Genomic DNA, 16,385 nt, shown 5'->3' on the forward strand with positions numbered 1-16,385 from the left:
CAGCCAGCCGGGATCTCAGAGCTGGAGTTGAAACAGTGTTTCGATTATAGAACCTAAACAAACCAGATACCTGCTTTCAGCAGCCGAGGCTTCAGAGCTGGAACCAAGCCTCAGAGCTAAAGCTGGCCCAGAATAAAAAAATAAATAAATAAAGGAAGGAGTGGTTGGGAGCTTCAGTCACCCGCCAGCCTGAAAACAGCCCTCAGCCCCTCACCCAGACTGGCCAGGCACCCCAGTGGGGACCCCCACCCAGAAGGGAGTGTGACCAGCTGCAAACAGCCATCATCCCCTCATCCAGGCTGGCCAGGCACCCCAGTGGGGACCCCCACCCTGATCCAGACACCCTTCAGGGCAAACCAGTTGGCCCCCACACATGCACCAGGCCTCTGTCCTATATAGTAAAAGGGTAATATGCCACCCAGCACCAGGATCAGTGGAGCCGCGAGGCCTCACAGCACCGGGATCAGCGTGACAGGGGGCAGCGCCCAAACCCCCTGATCACCCTGTGGCTCTGTGTGTTACAGGGGGCGGGGCCACAACCTCCCTATCCGCCCTGCTCTGTTCCTGACAGGGGAAGGCGCCCCAACCCCTGATCAGCCCTGCTCTGTGCCTGATAGGGGGGAGCTCCCCAACCCCCTGCTCGCCCTGCGGCTGTGTGTGTGACAGGCTGCAGCACCCCAAACCCCCCCCCCCCCCCCGCATGGGCCCTGCTCTGTGTGTGACAGGGTGCGGCGCCCCAACCCCCCGCCCCCCCCATGGGCCCTGCTCTGTGTGTGACGAGGTTGAGCCATAACCTCCCCTTCGGCCCTGCCCTGAGTGTGACAGTGGCGGCACCCCAACCCCCTGATCAGCCCTGCTCTGTGGGTGATACAGGGCGGCGCCTCAACCCCCCCTGCTCCCCACGGGCCCTGCTCTGTGTGTGATGGGGTAGAGCCATAACCTCCCCATAGGCCCTGCCCTGAGTGTGACAGTGGCGGCGCCCCAACTCCCTGATCCACCCTGCTCTGTGTGTGACAGGGGGCTGTGCCCCAACTCCCCTATCGGCCCTGCTCTGTGAATGACATGGGGGAGCTCCCCAACCCCCTGATGGGCCCTGCTCTGTGCTTGACGGGTGGCGCCGCAACCTCCCCATCGACCCTGCCTTGAGTGTGACAGGGCGGTGCACCGGTCCTCTAGTCTATGCTAATAAAAGGGTAATAATGCTATTTAGACTGGGAGACCTCCATTATGAATGTACATGTTCCTCATACCCCAAGGCTCAACTACGCTTTGTGTCCCCCAAAACTGTCACCTTTCTCAAGAAAAAGCTCCAGACTTTTGCTGGGTACAAAAGGGCAGTCGCCTGGCTGGGGTGTCTAGCTGCTTTTTTCTTTCTTTGTAATACTTTAGGTATTATTGATTCAAGAAGTACTTAATTCTTACCACGTAGAACATTGTGCTGGGAACTTGAGAAGATAAAAAGAACCAGGTCTGGATTCTGCCATTAAGAACTTCGCAGACCAATACAAAAGCTGCATGCAAACATCTATGCCAGGATGCTCAGGGACACACAGGCCAATTTAGTGGTTTACGTATACAGATTTTTTTTTATCATATCCTATCTTTTAAATTTCTTTGGTTTTATTGATAAAATGGTTTCTAAAAACACATTTTAAAAAACCCATCAAAATAAAGTGGACAAGTTTAAAAATAGCTACTACCAAATACCTTCCTTTGAAGATTTTTTTTTGTCATATGATTCAACTTCTGACTGATTCTGAAAACTTTCAACTAGTTTTCCTTATTTTAGTTCCTGCCTTTTCTTGTCCCCATTTTTAGTGGTACATACATAATGCTGTTAATTCTTTAGCCTTTTGGGGATTTATTGGTGGGTTGGTTCTCTAGTTTCCCTGCTGCCTACATACATAGATACATATACATGCATGCATATATCTACATGTGTGTGTGTATATATGTACATATATATTTTAAGAAAGGTATAAACCCACAAGGCTAGGAAGAAAGAGAAAGAACAGGATTTTAACTTCCAGTAGTGAAGCTGACAGAAAAGTAGTAAGAGTCTTGGGAGACATGAGAAAAATGAGTTCTACGCAGGCGGCAGGGAAAGTAGAGAACCAATTTACCAATGGATGCCCAAAAGGCTCAAAAATTAGCAGCATTATTTGCCTACACACACACACACACACACACACACACACACACACACTGTTTTAGAGGTGTTTGGGAAGGGAGTGAAAATAGATGAGTGTGTTCAGTCTTTACTCAGGAGTCTTAATCTCTGTATTTATCTCATCTCTTTCAACTAGACTGCAAACTCCTTGCTTTAGCTTAAGTCAGATACATAATTCTTTATATCCCTCTCAGCAACTAACCACCTTTCATATAGTATGTCATAATCTGTTAGACTTGTTATGTAAGGCAGTGATGCTAAGTGACTAAATGTGTAACAAATTGGTAATCTTTCCAGTCCCCAGGGAGTTGATGTGCTGTGTCCCTAGAGCAGTCATTTACACATAGTTGTATTAGTTCCTATGGTTTGCAGTTCCTATGGTTTGCATATTGAGAATGATTGATATTCTGTTTAGATACACATACCAGTGATGGCGAACCTTTTGAGCTCAGCGTGTCAGCATTTTGAAAAACCCTAACTTAACTCTGGTGCCGTGTCACATATAGAAATTTTTTGATATTTGCAACCACAGTAAAACAAAGACTTATATGTTTGATATTTATTTTATATATTTAAATGCCATTTAACAAAGAAAAATCAACCAAAAAAATGAGTTCACGTGTCACCTCTGACACACGTGTCATAGGTTCGCCATCACTGTACTATACTGATGGGTACAAAGTTTATGTTTGATAATGTGAAAACGTCCTCAGTGTTTAAGGCTTATTGATAGTGGGTTCCATTATCCTAATTGCATGAATGGTTTCACTTCACCATGGATTTCTCAGGGTAACAATTACTGTTAAGTAGAAATGAAAATGTAGGATGAGGAAAGCAACTTAATATATTTGTTCCCTTCCCTTTCCTTCCTTGTTCTTCCTGTTAGTTAACTGTTATTAATGAAAACCTAACTAAACTTTTCCAAAGGTGATATAAATCTTTGTAGTAGCTGATATACACTGAGTGGCCAGATTATTATGACCACCTGACGTTTGTAGGCAAATTAGCTATAATTTCACGCTGAGGTTGCTAGAGGGCCAGACCATTATAAATAGGGAAGCAGGTTGTTTACCACGACAGTAGAAGTGATTTTTTCTGAAGATATGGGTAAACAACACGATTTAACAGCCTTTGAACGTGGGATGATTGTTGGTGCTCGGAGCCATGGAGTTATCAGCAAAACACCTTTGCTGTCTGCAGTTACCAAGATAAAACGTCTCCAATTGGAAAAAAGTCATGTGGTCCGATGAATCACGTTTCCAGTTACATCATGTAGATGGCAGAGTGAGAATTTGGCAGAAACAGCATGAAAGCATGCACCCCACATGCATGAGTATAACCCTTCAAGCTGGTGGGGGCTGTGTTATGGTTTGGAGCATGTTTTCCTGGCATGACTTGGGCCCTTTAATTCGTGTGGAACAACGTCTGAATAGCACAACATACCTAAGTATCGTTGATGATCAGTAATTAATAAATAATATATGATCAGGTTCATCCTATCATGTTGATGGCGTATCCCAATGGAGATGGCTTCTTCCAACAAGACAGTGCGCTATGCCATGGTACTCGTATTGTGCAGGAGTGGTCTCAAGAACATGAGGGAGACTTTTCCTTGCTTAGGTGGCCCCCACAATCACCAGATCTCAATCCAACTGAGCATTTGTGGGACAAAGTTAAAAGAGCCATCAGGCAGCTGGTTCCACAACCATCAAATCTCACAGAACTGGACAATGCTATTCATCAGGCATGGTGTCAGATTCCTCGCATCACCTTTCAACATCTCGTGGAGTCAGTGCCAAGAAGAATCTCCGCAGTATTGAAGGCAAAAGGTGGCCCAACGAAGTACTGATCGGGTGGTCATAATAATCTGGCCACTCAGTGTATATTAGCTATTTAATATTTAAAGCAATAGATACTTGAAATAGTGTGCACTCTGTAAAGCTCAACCTAGTAGACACTAAATGAAATGAGTACTTTGGCAACTATGTCCTAGGCTATGTTAGAGAACAGTTGTATGTCTTATTTATTATCATGTCTTTCTAGTCCTAACAGGGGCTTCACAGAAATGCACTGTATGAGTGGCCACTCTAATTTTGTATCTTGCGTATGCATCATACCTTCAAGTGACGTACATCCTCATGGACTAATCGCCACTGGAGGAAATGACCATAATATTTGCATTTTCTCACTGGAGAGCCCAGCACCACTTTACATACTAAAAGGTCACAAAAATGCTGGTGAGTATAGTGCTTTGGTGTGTTTCTATTTGAAAAAAAATTTATCCGTTTGAAAGTAAAATTTACAGATAATTTTTTCCTGTTTTTTGTTTGTTTGTTTGCTTTCATATTTGTTAACCTATTGGTAATAGGCTTGGTAGTAAAATCCTTTTTTGGATCAGAATTTTGTTCTATAAATTCTGATACAGATTTACTGTTATTAGTAAAATTTATTATGCTTACACAGGGGTGAACAAAAGTAGATTTAAGTGGTAATACAAATAATACAGTAAATAATAAATAATATATGAATAAACTCCTTTTCCCATACTCACAACTGTAAACCTACTTTTTGTCCACCCCTGTGTATTTAAAAAGTAAAGTGTTCAGCCCAGCCAATGTGGCTCAATGGTTGAGTGTAGACCTATGAACCAGGAGGTCATGGTTTGATTTCCGGTCAGGGCATGTGCCCAGCTTGCTGGCTCGGTCCCCAGTAGGGGGCGTGCAGGAGGCAGCTGATCATTGATTCTCTCTCATCATTTTATATCTCTCTCCCTTTCTGAAATCAATCAAAAAATATTTTTAAAAAAGACTAAAATGTTCAGTTATAAAAGGAAGAGGTGTATAATTTTGATACACTTTGTGATTTTGGATTTTTGGCTATTTTGTGCAAGGAATTTACTGAAGAAACCTAAGAGTATTTTTAAATCTTCTGACTGTTATGTCTATTTATACAGCAAAAACAGATGTGTTTATAGCTCTGGTGTCATTATTGAAGAGGAATACTTTTGAATATCATTTTCTGTGATTTGTGTATACTATTTCTGAGTCTGAAATTCCTGAATTTGTGTATGGCTTAGCAGCTCTTTGTTATAAAATGATGTTTAATCAGTGGAGTATGTGCACTTATTTTTTTAATGTATCTAGAATAGTTTGGAACATCTGTAAGCAAATAGTATGGCCCATAAACACTTTAAACTTAATTTCATTGAGTTTATAAAATGTTTTTGTATGTATGTATGTGAAATCTTCAATACAGAGTGATTCAGTTTTTTTTTTAACTTTCTTCTAGAAATCTTCACTATATACAAAAGTAGAGTGGCCAGGCAAAATCTCATTTATTATCAAATATCCAGTGAATGCTTACATTTACCCAGTTGTCTCATAAATGGTTTTTTACAATTTGTTTCACTGGTGATCCAAACAAGGTTCACAGGTCTTTCAGTCTGTCAGTTTGTTTCCCTTTTCCCTCTCCATTGGAAACCAGCTTATTATACCTGTAGAATGTCCAACAATCTAAACTTTGCTGATTAGAGCCTTTTTGTTCCCTTTAACATGTTCCTCAGTCCCCCATATGTCTTGTAAGCTATTAGTTAAATCTAGAAGCTTGAACAGGTACAGATTCAAGTTTCTGGCAAGAACACTTTATAAGAAATATTGTGTATTTAACACATCCATCCAGAGGTACATAAATATCTCTTTTTGTGATGTTGAGATTGATCAGTAGGTTCTAGTGTTGTACATCCATTCATTATAAAATTCCCATCAGCTTTTTAGTGCCTATTGATGATCATTGCATAGATCCAGTATTATTTCATTAATATTTGCAAAATGACTGTACTCTATGTCATTATTTCTGCATTTAATAACTAGCACTTTTCTATATAGAACTTTTCCACATCAACTCTGGTTACCACGTGAGAATTTTATACAGAGAAGCCAGGTTAAATGCTTTCCTTGCCCCCTCTCCCACTTCTTTTACTGGGTTTCAAAATAAGTTGGCTCCCTAACAATTTTTTTTCCCTTTTTGATTTCTCAACTTGTCCCACATTCGGCCATTGGGATCTTTTAAATGGGCTCCTGTGACCAGAGAATAAATCTCCATCTCCTGCAGTGAGTGAGGATGCACTTTCTGACACTGTAGGCTGAGAGGAGAGATCTAGTGTTTCACTATGTTGTGTGCAGACTGTGAATCACTCTTCTAATTTTTCAAGTCTTTTGCTTAGCCCCATCCTTCATGGAACCAACAGTGGCTGCATACTGAGCCTCATAGTTGCAGTACCCTGTCACTCTACTCCTGAGTTCCTCTTGTGCGTGTTTAAATTGTAACAGGGGTTGGCAACCTTTTTGTGACTGCGTGCCAAAACCAGCAAAATCTCTGACTCAGAATTCTTCTGTGTGCCAACCCTGATTTTTTGAGAACATGTTACGCCTACTTGATATCTCTTAAGGTGTACGTATGTGAAGAACCTTGAAGAAATAATAAAATTAATTAGAGCAACAAAAACACAGTATATGATGATGAAAAATACATTTATTTTTTAATGTACACATGTACACTGATAGTCCGACAGAAAACTTTATGACTCCATTTGGTATTATCAGTGGGATTTTTGCTGCTGCATCACTGATGACAGATTTTACATCAAGTTTATATTTAGTGACCTTCAGAGATATGCACGAGCTACTACTTTCATCTGTCAGGCTACTCCTATTACGAGACTTAACAAAATTCATCACTGAGAACAAAGATTCACAAGCGTATGTGGATGAAACCAAAACACTGGTCGGATCTAGGAAGGCAGGGAGAGTTAAGGCAGAGGCTTAGAAATTGCTCTTCCTCTCTCTTGTCAATCCATGTCTACGGTCTTTAAGATAACTTGTTATGTAAAATTATTTATTTATCTAAGATGCACCTACACTGAATTTATCTGAAAAATAAAAAAGTCGATATTAAGAAAAAAATTGTAAATGGAAGATTATAAGAAAGGGTTTTGCGGGCCAGCAAAAGTTACTGGCGTGCCATGTTTGGCACGTGTGCCAGGGGTTGCCCACCCCTGAATTATAACCTTCCTCCATTTGGCTAAAGCAGTTATGCTAGTTTCAGTCTTCTTTGGCCTTGTAGATTAATACCATTTATAGCATTACTGCAGACAGTCTGCCATTTTTAATCAGAATTCTGTCTTTTTCCCCCCATGTTTTTAGATGACTCTTCATTTATAATTTTTAGCCTGTATAATTTTACATCAATAAAACATTAATTAACTATTTCATTACTATTGAACACTTGGTTCCAGTTTTTTTTTGGTCATAAAGTGACCCTAAGTATCTATATAAACAACATTTCAAAATCATTTGCATTGCCTTCTTATGTGGTTTCTTAGATTGTGCAAGCCACTTAATCCTGTTCCCTCATTTACAGACGATGAACCTGAGGTTGAGTATATCCCTGTGGTCAGCTCAGAAGTGTCATCTGTAGTACTTGCATCAGGCAGTCTGACAACAGTCTTAATCAGTGCACACTTCTGCATCTCCATTGAGTTAAGCCTTATTTGGCTAATATACTATCACTGTGTTTTTTAAATTGTAATGCTTTAATAACTAACAAGATTGAACTTTTTCTATATGAATGCTTTTTTTTCCCTTTAGTTTGTAGTCTTTCATCTGGAAAATTTGGGACATTACTTAGTGGCTCATGGGACACCACTGCTAAAGTCTGGCTGAATGACAAATGCATGATGACCTTACAGGTACAGTAGTTCTGTGTGAATGTGCTAGATAATAATTAAGTACGATGACTCGGTGGCAACTTAAATTAATATCCATTTTACTTTCAGGGTCATACAGCTGCAGTCTGGGCTGTAAAGATCTTACCTGAACAGGGCTTAATGTTAACTGGATCAGCAGACAAGACTATTAAACTGTGGAAAGCTGGAAGATGTGAGAGGACTTTTTCAGGTAATACAGAGTAGACAACTTTTATAATCTCACTAGGGGCCCGGTGCACGAAATTCGTGCACGGGGTGTGTGTGTGTGAGGGGAGTGTCCCTCAGCCCAGCCTGCCCCCTCTCACATACTGGGAGCCCTCAGGCGTTGACCCCCATCACCCTCCAATCGCAGGATCGGTCCCTTGCCCAGGCCTGACGCCTCTGACAGAGGCGTCAGGCCTGGGCAGGGGACCCCCATTTCCCCCCATCACTGGTTCTGCCCCCAGCCCAGGCCTGATGCCTCGGCCAGAGGCGTAGACCCCCATCACCCTCTGATCACCTGATCGGCCCCTTGCCCAGGCCTGACGCCTCCGCCAGAGGTGTCAGGCTTGGACAGGGGACCCCCATCTCCCCCTGATCACTGGCTCTGGCCCCCGCCCAGGCCTGAGGCCTCTGGCCCAGGAATCATGCCTGGGCAGGGGACCCCCATCTCCCTCTGATTGCTGGCTCCACCCCCCGCCCAAGCCTGACGCCTCTGACCCAGGCTTCAGGCCTGGGCAAGGGGACCATCATATCCCCCCAATCCCCGGCTCCGCCCTCCACCCAGGCCTGATGCCTCGGCCAGAGGAGTTGACCCTCATCACCCTCTGATCACCAATCACCGGATCGGCCCCTTGACCAGGTCTGAGGCCTCTGGCAGAGGTGTCAGGCCTGGGCAGGGGACCCCCAGCTCCCCGCGTTGCAGGCTCCGCCCCTGCTCAGGCCTAATGCCTCTGGCCTAGGCGTCCGGCCCGGGCAGCGGGGACCCGCAGCTGCAGCGGCCCCGCGATCGTGGGCTTCGCTTTAGGCCCAGGCAAGGGACCCCTAGCTCCTGGGACTGCCAGCTTCAACCGTGCCCAGCTTCCATCGCTGGCTCCACCCCTACTTCCTGCTATCACTGGCCAGGGCAGCAAAGGCGCCTGATTCTCCGATCATGGCTGGGGGGCATGGCCAAGGCGGCCCCAAGGCCGCCTTGGCCCTGCCCCCCAGCTCTTAGCTCCCCCCTGGGTTTCCGATCACTGTCAGTGGCAGGGGGCTTCTTCCTGCTTTCCCTTTCGCCTCCCTGCATTGTGCCTACATATGCAAATTAGCCGCCATCTTGTTGGCAGTTAACTGTCAATCTTAGTTGGCAGTTAATTTGCATATAGCCCTGATTAGCCAATGAAAAGGGTATCGTCGTACGCCAATTACCATTTTTCTCTTTTATTAGATAGGATTGCTTCATATGTTTAGAACAGCCATGGGCAAACGACGGCCCGCGGGCAGGATCCGGCCCGTTTGAAATGAATAAAACCAAAAAAAAAAAAAGGCCGTACCCTTTTATGTAATGATGTTTACTTTGAATTTATATTAGTTCACACAAACACTCCATCCATGCTTTTGTTCCGGCCCTCCGGTCCAGTTTAAGAACCCATTGTGGCCCTCGAGTCAAAAAGTTTGCCCACCCCTGGTTTAGAAGCTTGAAAGTGGTAGTTGAAAAACATCACCCACATATCTTTCTTTTTTTTTAACCCCCATCCAAGGATATGTTTTATTGATTTTTTTTTTTAAGAGAGGAGAAGAGAGAAATGAACATCAGTTGGTTGTGTGTGCCCACCCCCCCGCCCCCAACACACACACACACACACACACACACACACACGCACGGCTCCACTGGAGATCAAACCTGCAACCTAGGTATGTGCCCTCACCAGCAATCTTTTGGTGCATGGGACAATGCTCCAACCAAGCCACACAGGCCAGGGCACCCACATATCTTTTTAAGATACAATGAGACCTCTCATTAAACAACCAGATTGAATAGTAAATATGTATCTGATAGGCTATAATGTGTGCATGTGCTTCTATAAACTATATATATGTAATTTGTGGATGCATTATGTTTTTTCTTGTCCTTTGAACATGTTCAGTCTGAAACTTCAAAGCATAAGCCTTATTGATGATAGCGCATTAGTGTTAGCTTCATCTATATGAAGGAATACATAAGTGCTTTTATTAATATTGAAGTACATTGTTTATTAATACATTTCAAGCTCTATGTGGTGGTTTAGGTGGGTAGTCTTTAAATCTCAGCTATTAAATAACTTCTACACTGAGGCATCTTCTGTGTAATATTAGTATTGCTGATTTATCTGTGGGGCACTTAGATTTTTTGTATGAATTTTTTTCTTTTTTTTCTTTTACTTAAAGCTTCTCCTCTTTTTTAAAAATGTTTTTATTGATTTTAGAGAGGAAAAGAGAGGGCGAGAGAGATACAAACATCAGCTGCCTTCTGCATGACCCCCACTGCCAGGGATAGAGCTGACAACCTGGGCATGTGCCCTCACCAGGAATAGAACCTATGACCTCTTGGTGCATGGGTCTATGCTCAACCACTGACCCACACTGGCTGGGCTCATTTACTATTTCAAAGTTGATCACCACCTTGGAGGATAATACTGCAAGGTGTCCCTTTGTGAAGATGAAACTATCTATAGATGGAAAATGGACAGTGAGTTATAATATGCATCTCTGTTTTTGTTTCCATACATATATGTGTATCAAGTTGTTACTAATCAGTGATAGCTAATCTAAATTAGCAAATACTGAGCATGGGAAAGGTTTGACTTCTGATCCTCTTTATTAGATGACTAGCTTCAGGGAATGTTGTATCTCTAAAAAAATGTAGATATTTTCTACAAGACTTCAATTAACATGGAAAGAAATTGAATTTTATCAAGTATATCTCCAGTTACATAATTAAAAATATGCAAGAAGTTTAGTCCATAAATTTTTGTCATTTTAAAAAATCAGTAATCATTGGCTTTTATTTTATCATTTTAATGCTTGCATTTATATAAATTGTGAAATGCTCCCAATGATAAATCAGCAATGCTTGGCTGAATATTTGCATTTTGGTTGAATTGGAGTGGTAGAAAAAGTTTAAATTTGATGGAATCAAGAGATGTAGGATAGTCCAGCCCATAGTTCAATTGATGGAGTCTTGTCTTGTACACCAAAAGATTGCTGCTTCGATTCCCAGTCAGTGCATGTACCTGGGTTGCAGGCTCGATCCCTGGTGGAGGCATGTATGGAAGGCAGCTGAGCAATGTTTTTAGCCCTCCCTTCCTTCTCTAAGTGTGTCCTCAGGTGAGGATTAAAAAAAAATATATATATATATTTTTTAAAGAGGTAGGATAATAAATCAGGAAACTTGAATTCCTGTTTTAGCTTTGCCACTAATCTTGTTGTTTTAGAGAAAGTAATCTCTCAACCTATTTTTGCATATTTTAATAAAGTTTACTTTTCTTTGATGGTTTTAATATTTCAAACTTTAAATAATTACAGTCTTTTGTAATCTTAGTTTTTAATTTTCTCTGGTGTTTTATAAATATTAATTTCAGTATTCTGTGGTAAGAAATTTAAGGTTATTTATTCCTTGTTATGTTTTCCCTTATATTTGAATATTGTATATGTTATGAATATGTTACTGGGGAAGAAAAGTTGAAATGTCAGGTAAAAAATGAGAGTTGTGGAGATCAAAATTCTGTTTCTGGAAGGTTTTAAGACAGAATTTGGAGAAGATACGATGAATATAAAATAACTTCCCAAGACTGGTAAGAAATATGGCCAAATCTGAAATATAAATTTGGGTTATCAGGCTTTTCTACTGAAAAATTGAATTTTTCAAATTTGAAATCACGCTTTACTATTCACCAGTGTGTTTTACAATGCTTATGAAATACATAGAGCCATCACCCAAATAATCTATTGTATTGATTGACATAATTTTTTTTAATACAGGGCATGAAGACTGTGTAAGAGGTTTGGCAATTTTGAGTGAAACAGAATTTCTTTCATGTGCAAATGATGCCAGTGTTAGAAGGTGGCAAATTACTGGCGAGTGTCTCGAAGTCTATTTTGGACATACAAATTATATTTATAGCATATCTATCTTTCCAAATTGTAAAGGTAAGGTTATTTTATACCATGTATTTAAAATTTTGTATTAACCTTTATTTCGTCACATTCTTAAGGTAAGGGAAGGAGAACTGATGACTTAAATCAATTTACTAACTGTAATTTGAATAATTTAGTGACTTTATATTTTTTCCTAAAGAAGAAAATGATATGATCATCTTTATATTATTTTACATTTGATGGTTGTGAAAAGTTCTTAAGTGTCTGAGGAAAGGTTTTACATAATTTATTGGTGTTTAGTATGTAAGATGAAAAATGTATAAGAACCTGTTTTTTTTTTAAGTTATATAAAAGTGACAAATACATAGAATCTAATACTATAATTTAAAATACTTTAGCCGAAACCGGTTTGGCTCAGTGGATAGAGCGTCGGCCTGCGGACTGAAGGGTCCCAGGTTCGATTCCGGTCAAGGGCATGTACCTGGGTTGCGGGCATGTCCCCAGTGGGAGATGTGCAGAAGGCAGCTGATCGATGTTTCTCTCTCATCGATGTTTCTAACTCTCTGTCTCTCTCCCTTCCTCTCTGTAAAAAATCAATAAAATATATTAAAAAAAATACTTTAGAGTTAAAAAAATCTATCTAGAAAGATGGTATATATACATGTACTTAATTGTATTTATTCAACCTAATTTTTTCTGTATTTATCAATTTCAGATTTTGTGACAACAGCAGAAGACAGATCTCTGAGAATCTGGAAAAATGGGGAATGTGCCCAAACAATCCGACTTCCAGCTCAGTCTATATGGTGCTGCTGTGTGCTTGACAATGGTGACATTGTGGTTGGTGCGAGGTATTTATTTTCTAGTCAATCAATAAATAATATGTGTCTAGGACTGGTGGACATTAGAGTGCACAGAGATAAGTTATAAGGAAGTTCAGGTGAATTGGAGAGACTGTATGCACAATTCTGGTACTGAACAAGAGTAGTTGGCATAACAGCTTTTACACTAATGATGCTGGATTTATTATGTCAGTACTGTATGTTGTACAGTTGAAACTGAATGCAAAAGAAGTCAGCAAAGGTAGAGATTGGTCTGGGGAAACTTTCTGGAGAAGAAATGTAGATGGGATTTTGAAAGATAATGAGTAAGAAGGGAAATGAGAATTTTTATTAAAAGAAACTATAAGTAAAGATGTAGCATGGGAATGAAAGTGATGTCTTAGGAGATAAAGGAAAATGGTGGAGGACTAATGCTGGGGAAAAGTAGTTAATAGGTAAGATGGGGCTCACTTTTAGATTTAGTGCTTGGGGTTAAAGGGTTATAGCTCTTAAACAAGAAGTGAGATGATTAAAGTAGGACTTATGAATTATTAAATATGGATGTTTTATTTAATTGGTGTTGACAATGGGAAGGAAAGCCACTTAGAAAGCAGCTGCAGTATTAAGTGTGTAAAGTTATTAAATATTGGCTCCTTCATGGCACTGGATAAGAGACCAAAAATGAGATAATTCAGAGGAAAATGATCAGAAATGGGGTGAAAGAAAAGGATAAAGCTTCAAACTTTTGGTGATTGGAAGTGTGCATTAAGAACAATGGGGGAAAGGGAGAACTTGTGAATTGGAGAGACCGTATGCACGATTCTAATACTGATCAAAAGTAGTTGGTATAACAGTTGAAGGAAAATAAACGAATTGAAAGGGCGAAATTGCTGTTAGTGGAATATTATGCAAGAAACAATATTTACTGTTGAATTAGGTAGGATTAGTATATTTGAAAGTGGCTAACTTGCTTCCCCACCCCAAAATTTAGAATTGAGAAATCATGGAAATGAAGTCATTTTTCTGAGACCAAGGTGCCATCTAGACCAAACCCCTTGATTTGGGGTTATACTGCTAGTTAATGGCGTGCGAAAGGCTGATTCCATGTTTCCCTGAGGAACAGATATTGAGCATCTGCTACGTCCTATGTTGGGTACTCCTACCTTTAATAAAGTAAACCCACCCACTACCCTTCATATACTGTAACACCTATTGACTTTTAAAGTATACACTTTATCTCCAAATTTTTATGATGATAACTATTTAACTTGGAATTAAAATTTATGTTAAATATATATTTCTCTGACCTTGCCCATAATTTTTCCCTAGTCTTTTTTTTTTTTTTTTTAATATAGTGCTTTTTCTGATTGATTGATTTTTAAAGAGAGAGGAAGGGAAAGACAGAGAGAAACATTGATTTGTTGTTCCTCTTATTTATGCATGCATTGGTTGATTCTTGCATGTGCCTTGGCAGGGGATCAAAACCTTTGAGTACTGGGATAATGCGCAAATCAACTGAGCCACCAGCCAGGGCTTCCCTAGTCTTTTTTCACCCTGTGCATCGCTTTTCTAGTGAAAACTAATGCAGGGCAGTATGTGCTCAAGTCAGCATAGTGCAGTACTCAGCAATAAACACATAGTAATGTTTCTCATGTTCACAAAGATTCTTCTTGCTTCGGATCACTCAGGTGTGATAATGTTAATAAACTCTGGCAATGACTTAAAATCATTTTGTTTTTCTTTATAGTGATGGTATCATTAGAGTGTTTACAGAATCAGTGGATCGGACAGCAAGTGCTGAAGAAATCAAGGCTTTTGAAAAGGAACTCTCTCAGGCAACCATTGATCCCAAAACTGGTGATTTAGGGAACATTAATGCGGAGCAGCTTCCTGGGAGGGAACATCTGCATGAACCTGGTAAATATTTCCACGTTATCTAGTAGTAAAAATTGTTAGCAGTTATTCCAGAATTTTGGAGTGATTAAAGCAGGGGTCCTCAAACTACGGCCCGCGGGCCACATGCAAATACAAATATTGTATTTGTTCCCATTTTGTTTTTTTACTTCAAGATAAGATATGTGCAGTGTGCATAGGAGTTTGTTCATAGTTTTTTTTTAAACTATAGTCCGGCCCTCCAACGGTCTGAGGGACAGTGAACTGGCCCCCTGTTTAAAAAGTTTGAGGGCTGCTGGATTAAAGTGATAGGGAAAAAAGGTTGTTTTATTTAGTGTAGAAGTCATTGGTGGGTAAAACTGCTGGCTCCCTAGTTCACAAATCAAGGCAGTCGCATCAGAGGGTCTGGTAGTCGTGTTTTTCACCAACACATAGTTGTGGTTTTAAAAAACAAAAGCCATCTGCCCTCAAATGTCCTTTATGAAGCATTAAACATTAATTTTATTACATCTTCACCCCTTTAGTAAATTTAAAAAAATATTCTGGGTGACAGAAGGTAAATTACACATGTGGTGCACCAAAGTTCCATGGCATCTGGAAGATCAGTATTTGTGCAGTCATTGACGTTGAAGGCTGAACTATTGGCTTTTTTCATGGAATGCCATTTTTATTTCACAAATCAACTGGTTATTCAGGCTTGGGTATTTGGCAGGCATTTCTTAAAAATGAACAAACTGAGCTTGTTACTTTAAGGAAAACAACTGATGATATTTGTTGCCAAAAATAAAAGTCAAACTTTCTAGTGTGAATTGAAATTTTAGAAAATCTGTTACTCCTCACCAGGAGCTTAATAGTTTTCCAATGCTTACAAGACTGTTCTAATGATATCAGTTGTACTATTAACAGTGTGATCTTTTTTTTTTTTTTTAATATAATCCTCACCCAAGGACATTCCATTGATTTCTGGAGAGTAAAAGTGTGGGAGGAAGGGGAGGCGAGAGAGAGAGAGAGAGAGAGAGAGAGAGAGAGAGAGAGAGAGAGAGAGACACCCCCATGCGAGAGAGACACATTGATTGGCTGTCTCCTACACACACTCTTACCAGGGCTGGGGAGCCTGCAACTGCAGTACATGCCCCTGACCGGGAACTGAACCCACAACCCTTAGGTCTGCAGGCCGACGCTCTAACCACTGAGTCAAACCGGCCAGAGCAACAGTGTGATTTTTTTTTATCCTCCTATCTAATAATAGACAAACATGGTAATTGACCTTACCTTTGCTATGCCTCCCATTGGCTAATCAGTGTGATATGCAAATTAACCACCAACAAAGATGGCAGCTAATTTGCATACTGCAGGCAGGGCAGGACAGCACCATCCCACCTGCCCTGCTGCCATCTGGGCCTGCTATTTGCAACCCAGGGCGGCGGGTGTCCGTGTGCGACCCGACCTGGGGCAGCGCCCCAACCACCGGATTGGCCCTGCCCTGTGCGCGACCCGGGGAGGCGGGGCAGGCACCGAGGGATTGGGCCTGCCATCTTCCATCCGGGGAGCAGGCCTAAGCCAGCAGGTGGTTATCTCCCGAGGGCTCCCAGACTGTGAGAGGGCACAAGTGGTGCTGAGGGACACCCCCCTCCCCCGC

The 16,385-nt window shown here is 41.1% G+C and overlaps 1 protein-coding gene across 1 annotated transcript in view; it reads left to right on the forward strand.

Moving 5' to 3' along the window:
- PLAA (phospholipase A2 activating protein) overlaps positions 1-16,385 on the forward strand; it is a 41,436-nt gene that overhangs the window by 9,767 nt on the left and 15,284 nt on the right. Inside the window, exons 2-7 of the mRNA XM_059656523.1 lie at positions 4,214-4,407; positions 7,816-7,916; positions 8,004-8,124; positions 11,916-12,083; positions 12,748-12,883; positions 14,601-14,770. Of these exons, the coding sequence (XP_059512506.1) occupies positions 4,214-4,407; positions 7,816-7,916; positions 8,004-8,124; positions 11,916-12,083; positions 12,748-12,883; positions 14,601-14,770 (890 nt within the window). The remainder of the gene's footprint in view (positions 1-4,213; positions 4,408-7,815; positions 7,917-8,003; positions 8,125-11,915; positions 12,084-12,747; positions 12,884-14,600; positions 14,771-16,385) is intronic.

Source organism: Myotis daubentonii, chromosome 11, assembly GCF_963259705.1.
Source record: "Myotis daubentonii chromosome 11, mMyoDau2.1, whole genome shotgun sequence".
Taxonomy (NCBI): Eukaryota; Metazoa; Chordata; class Mammalia; order Chiroptera; family Vespertilionidae; genus Myotis; species Myotis daubentonii.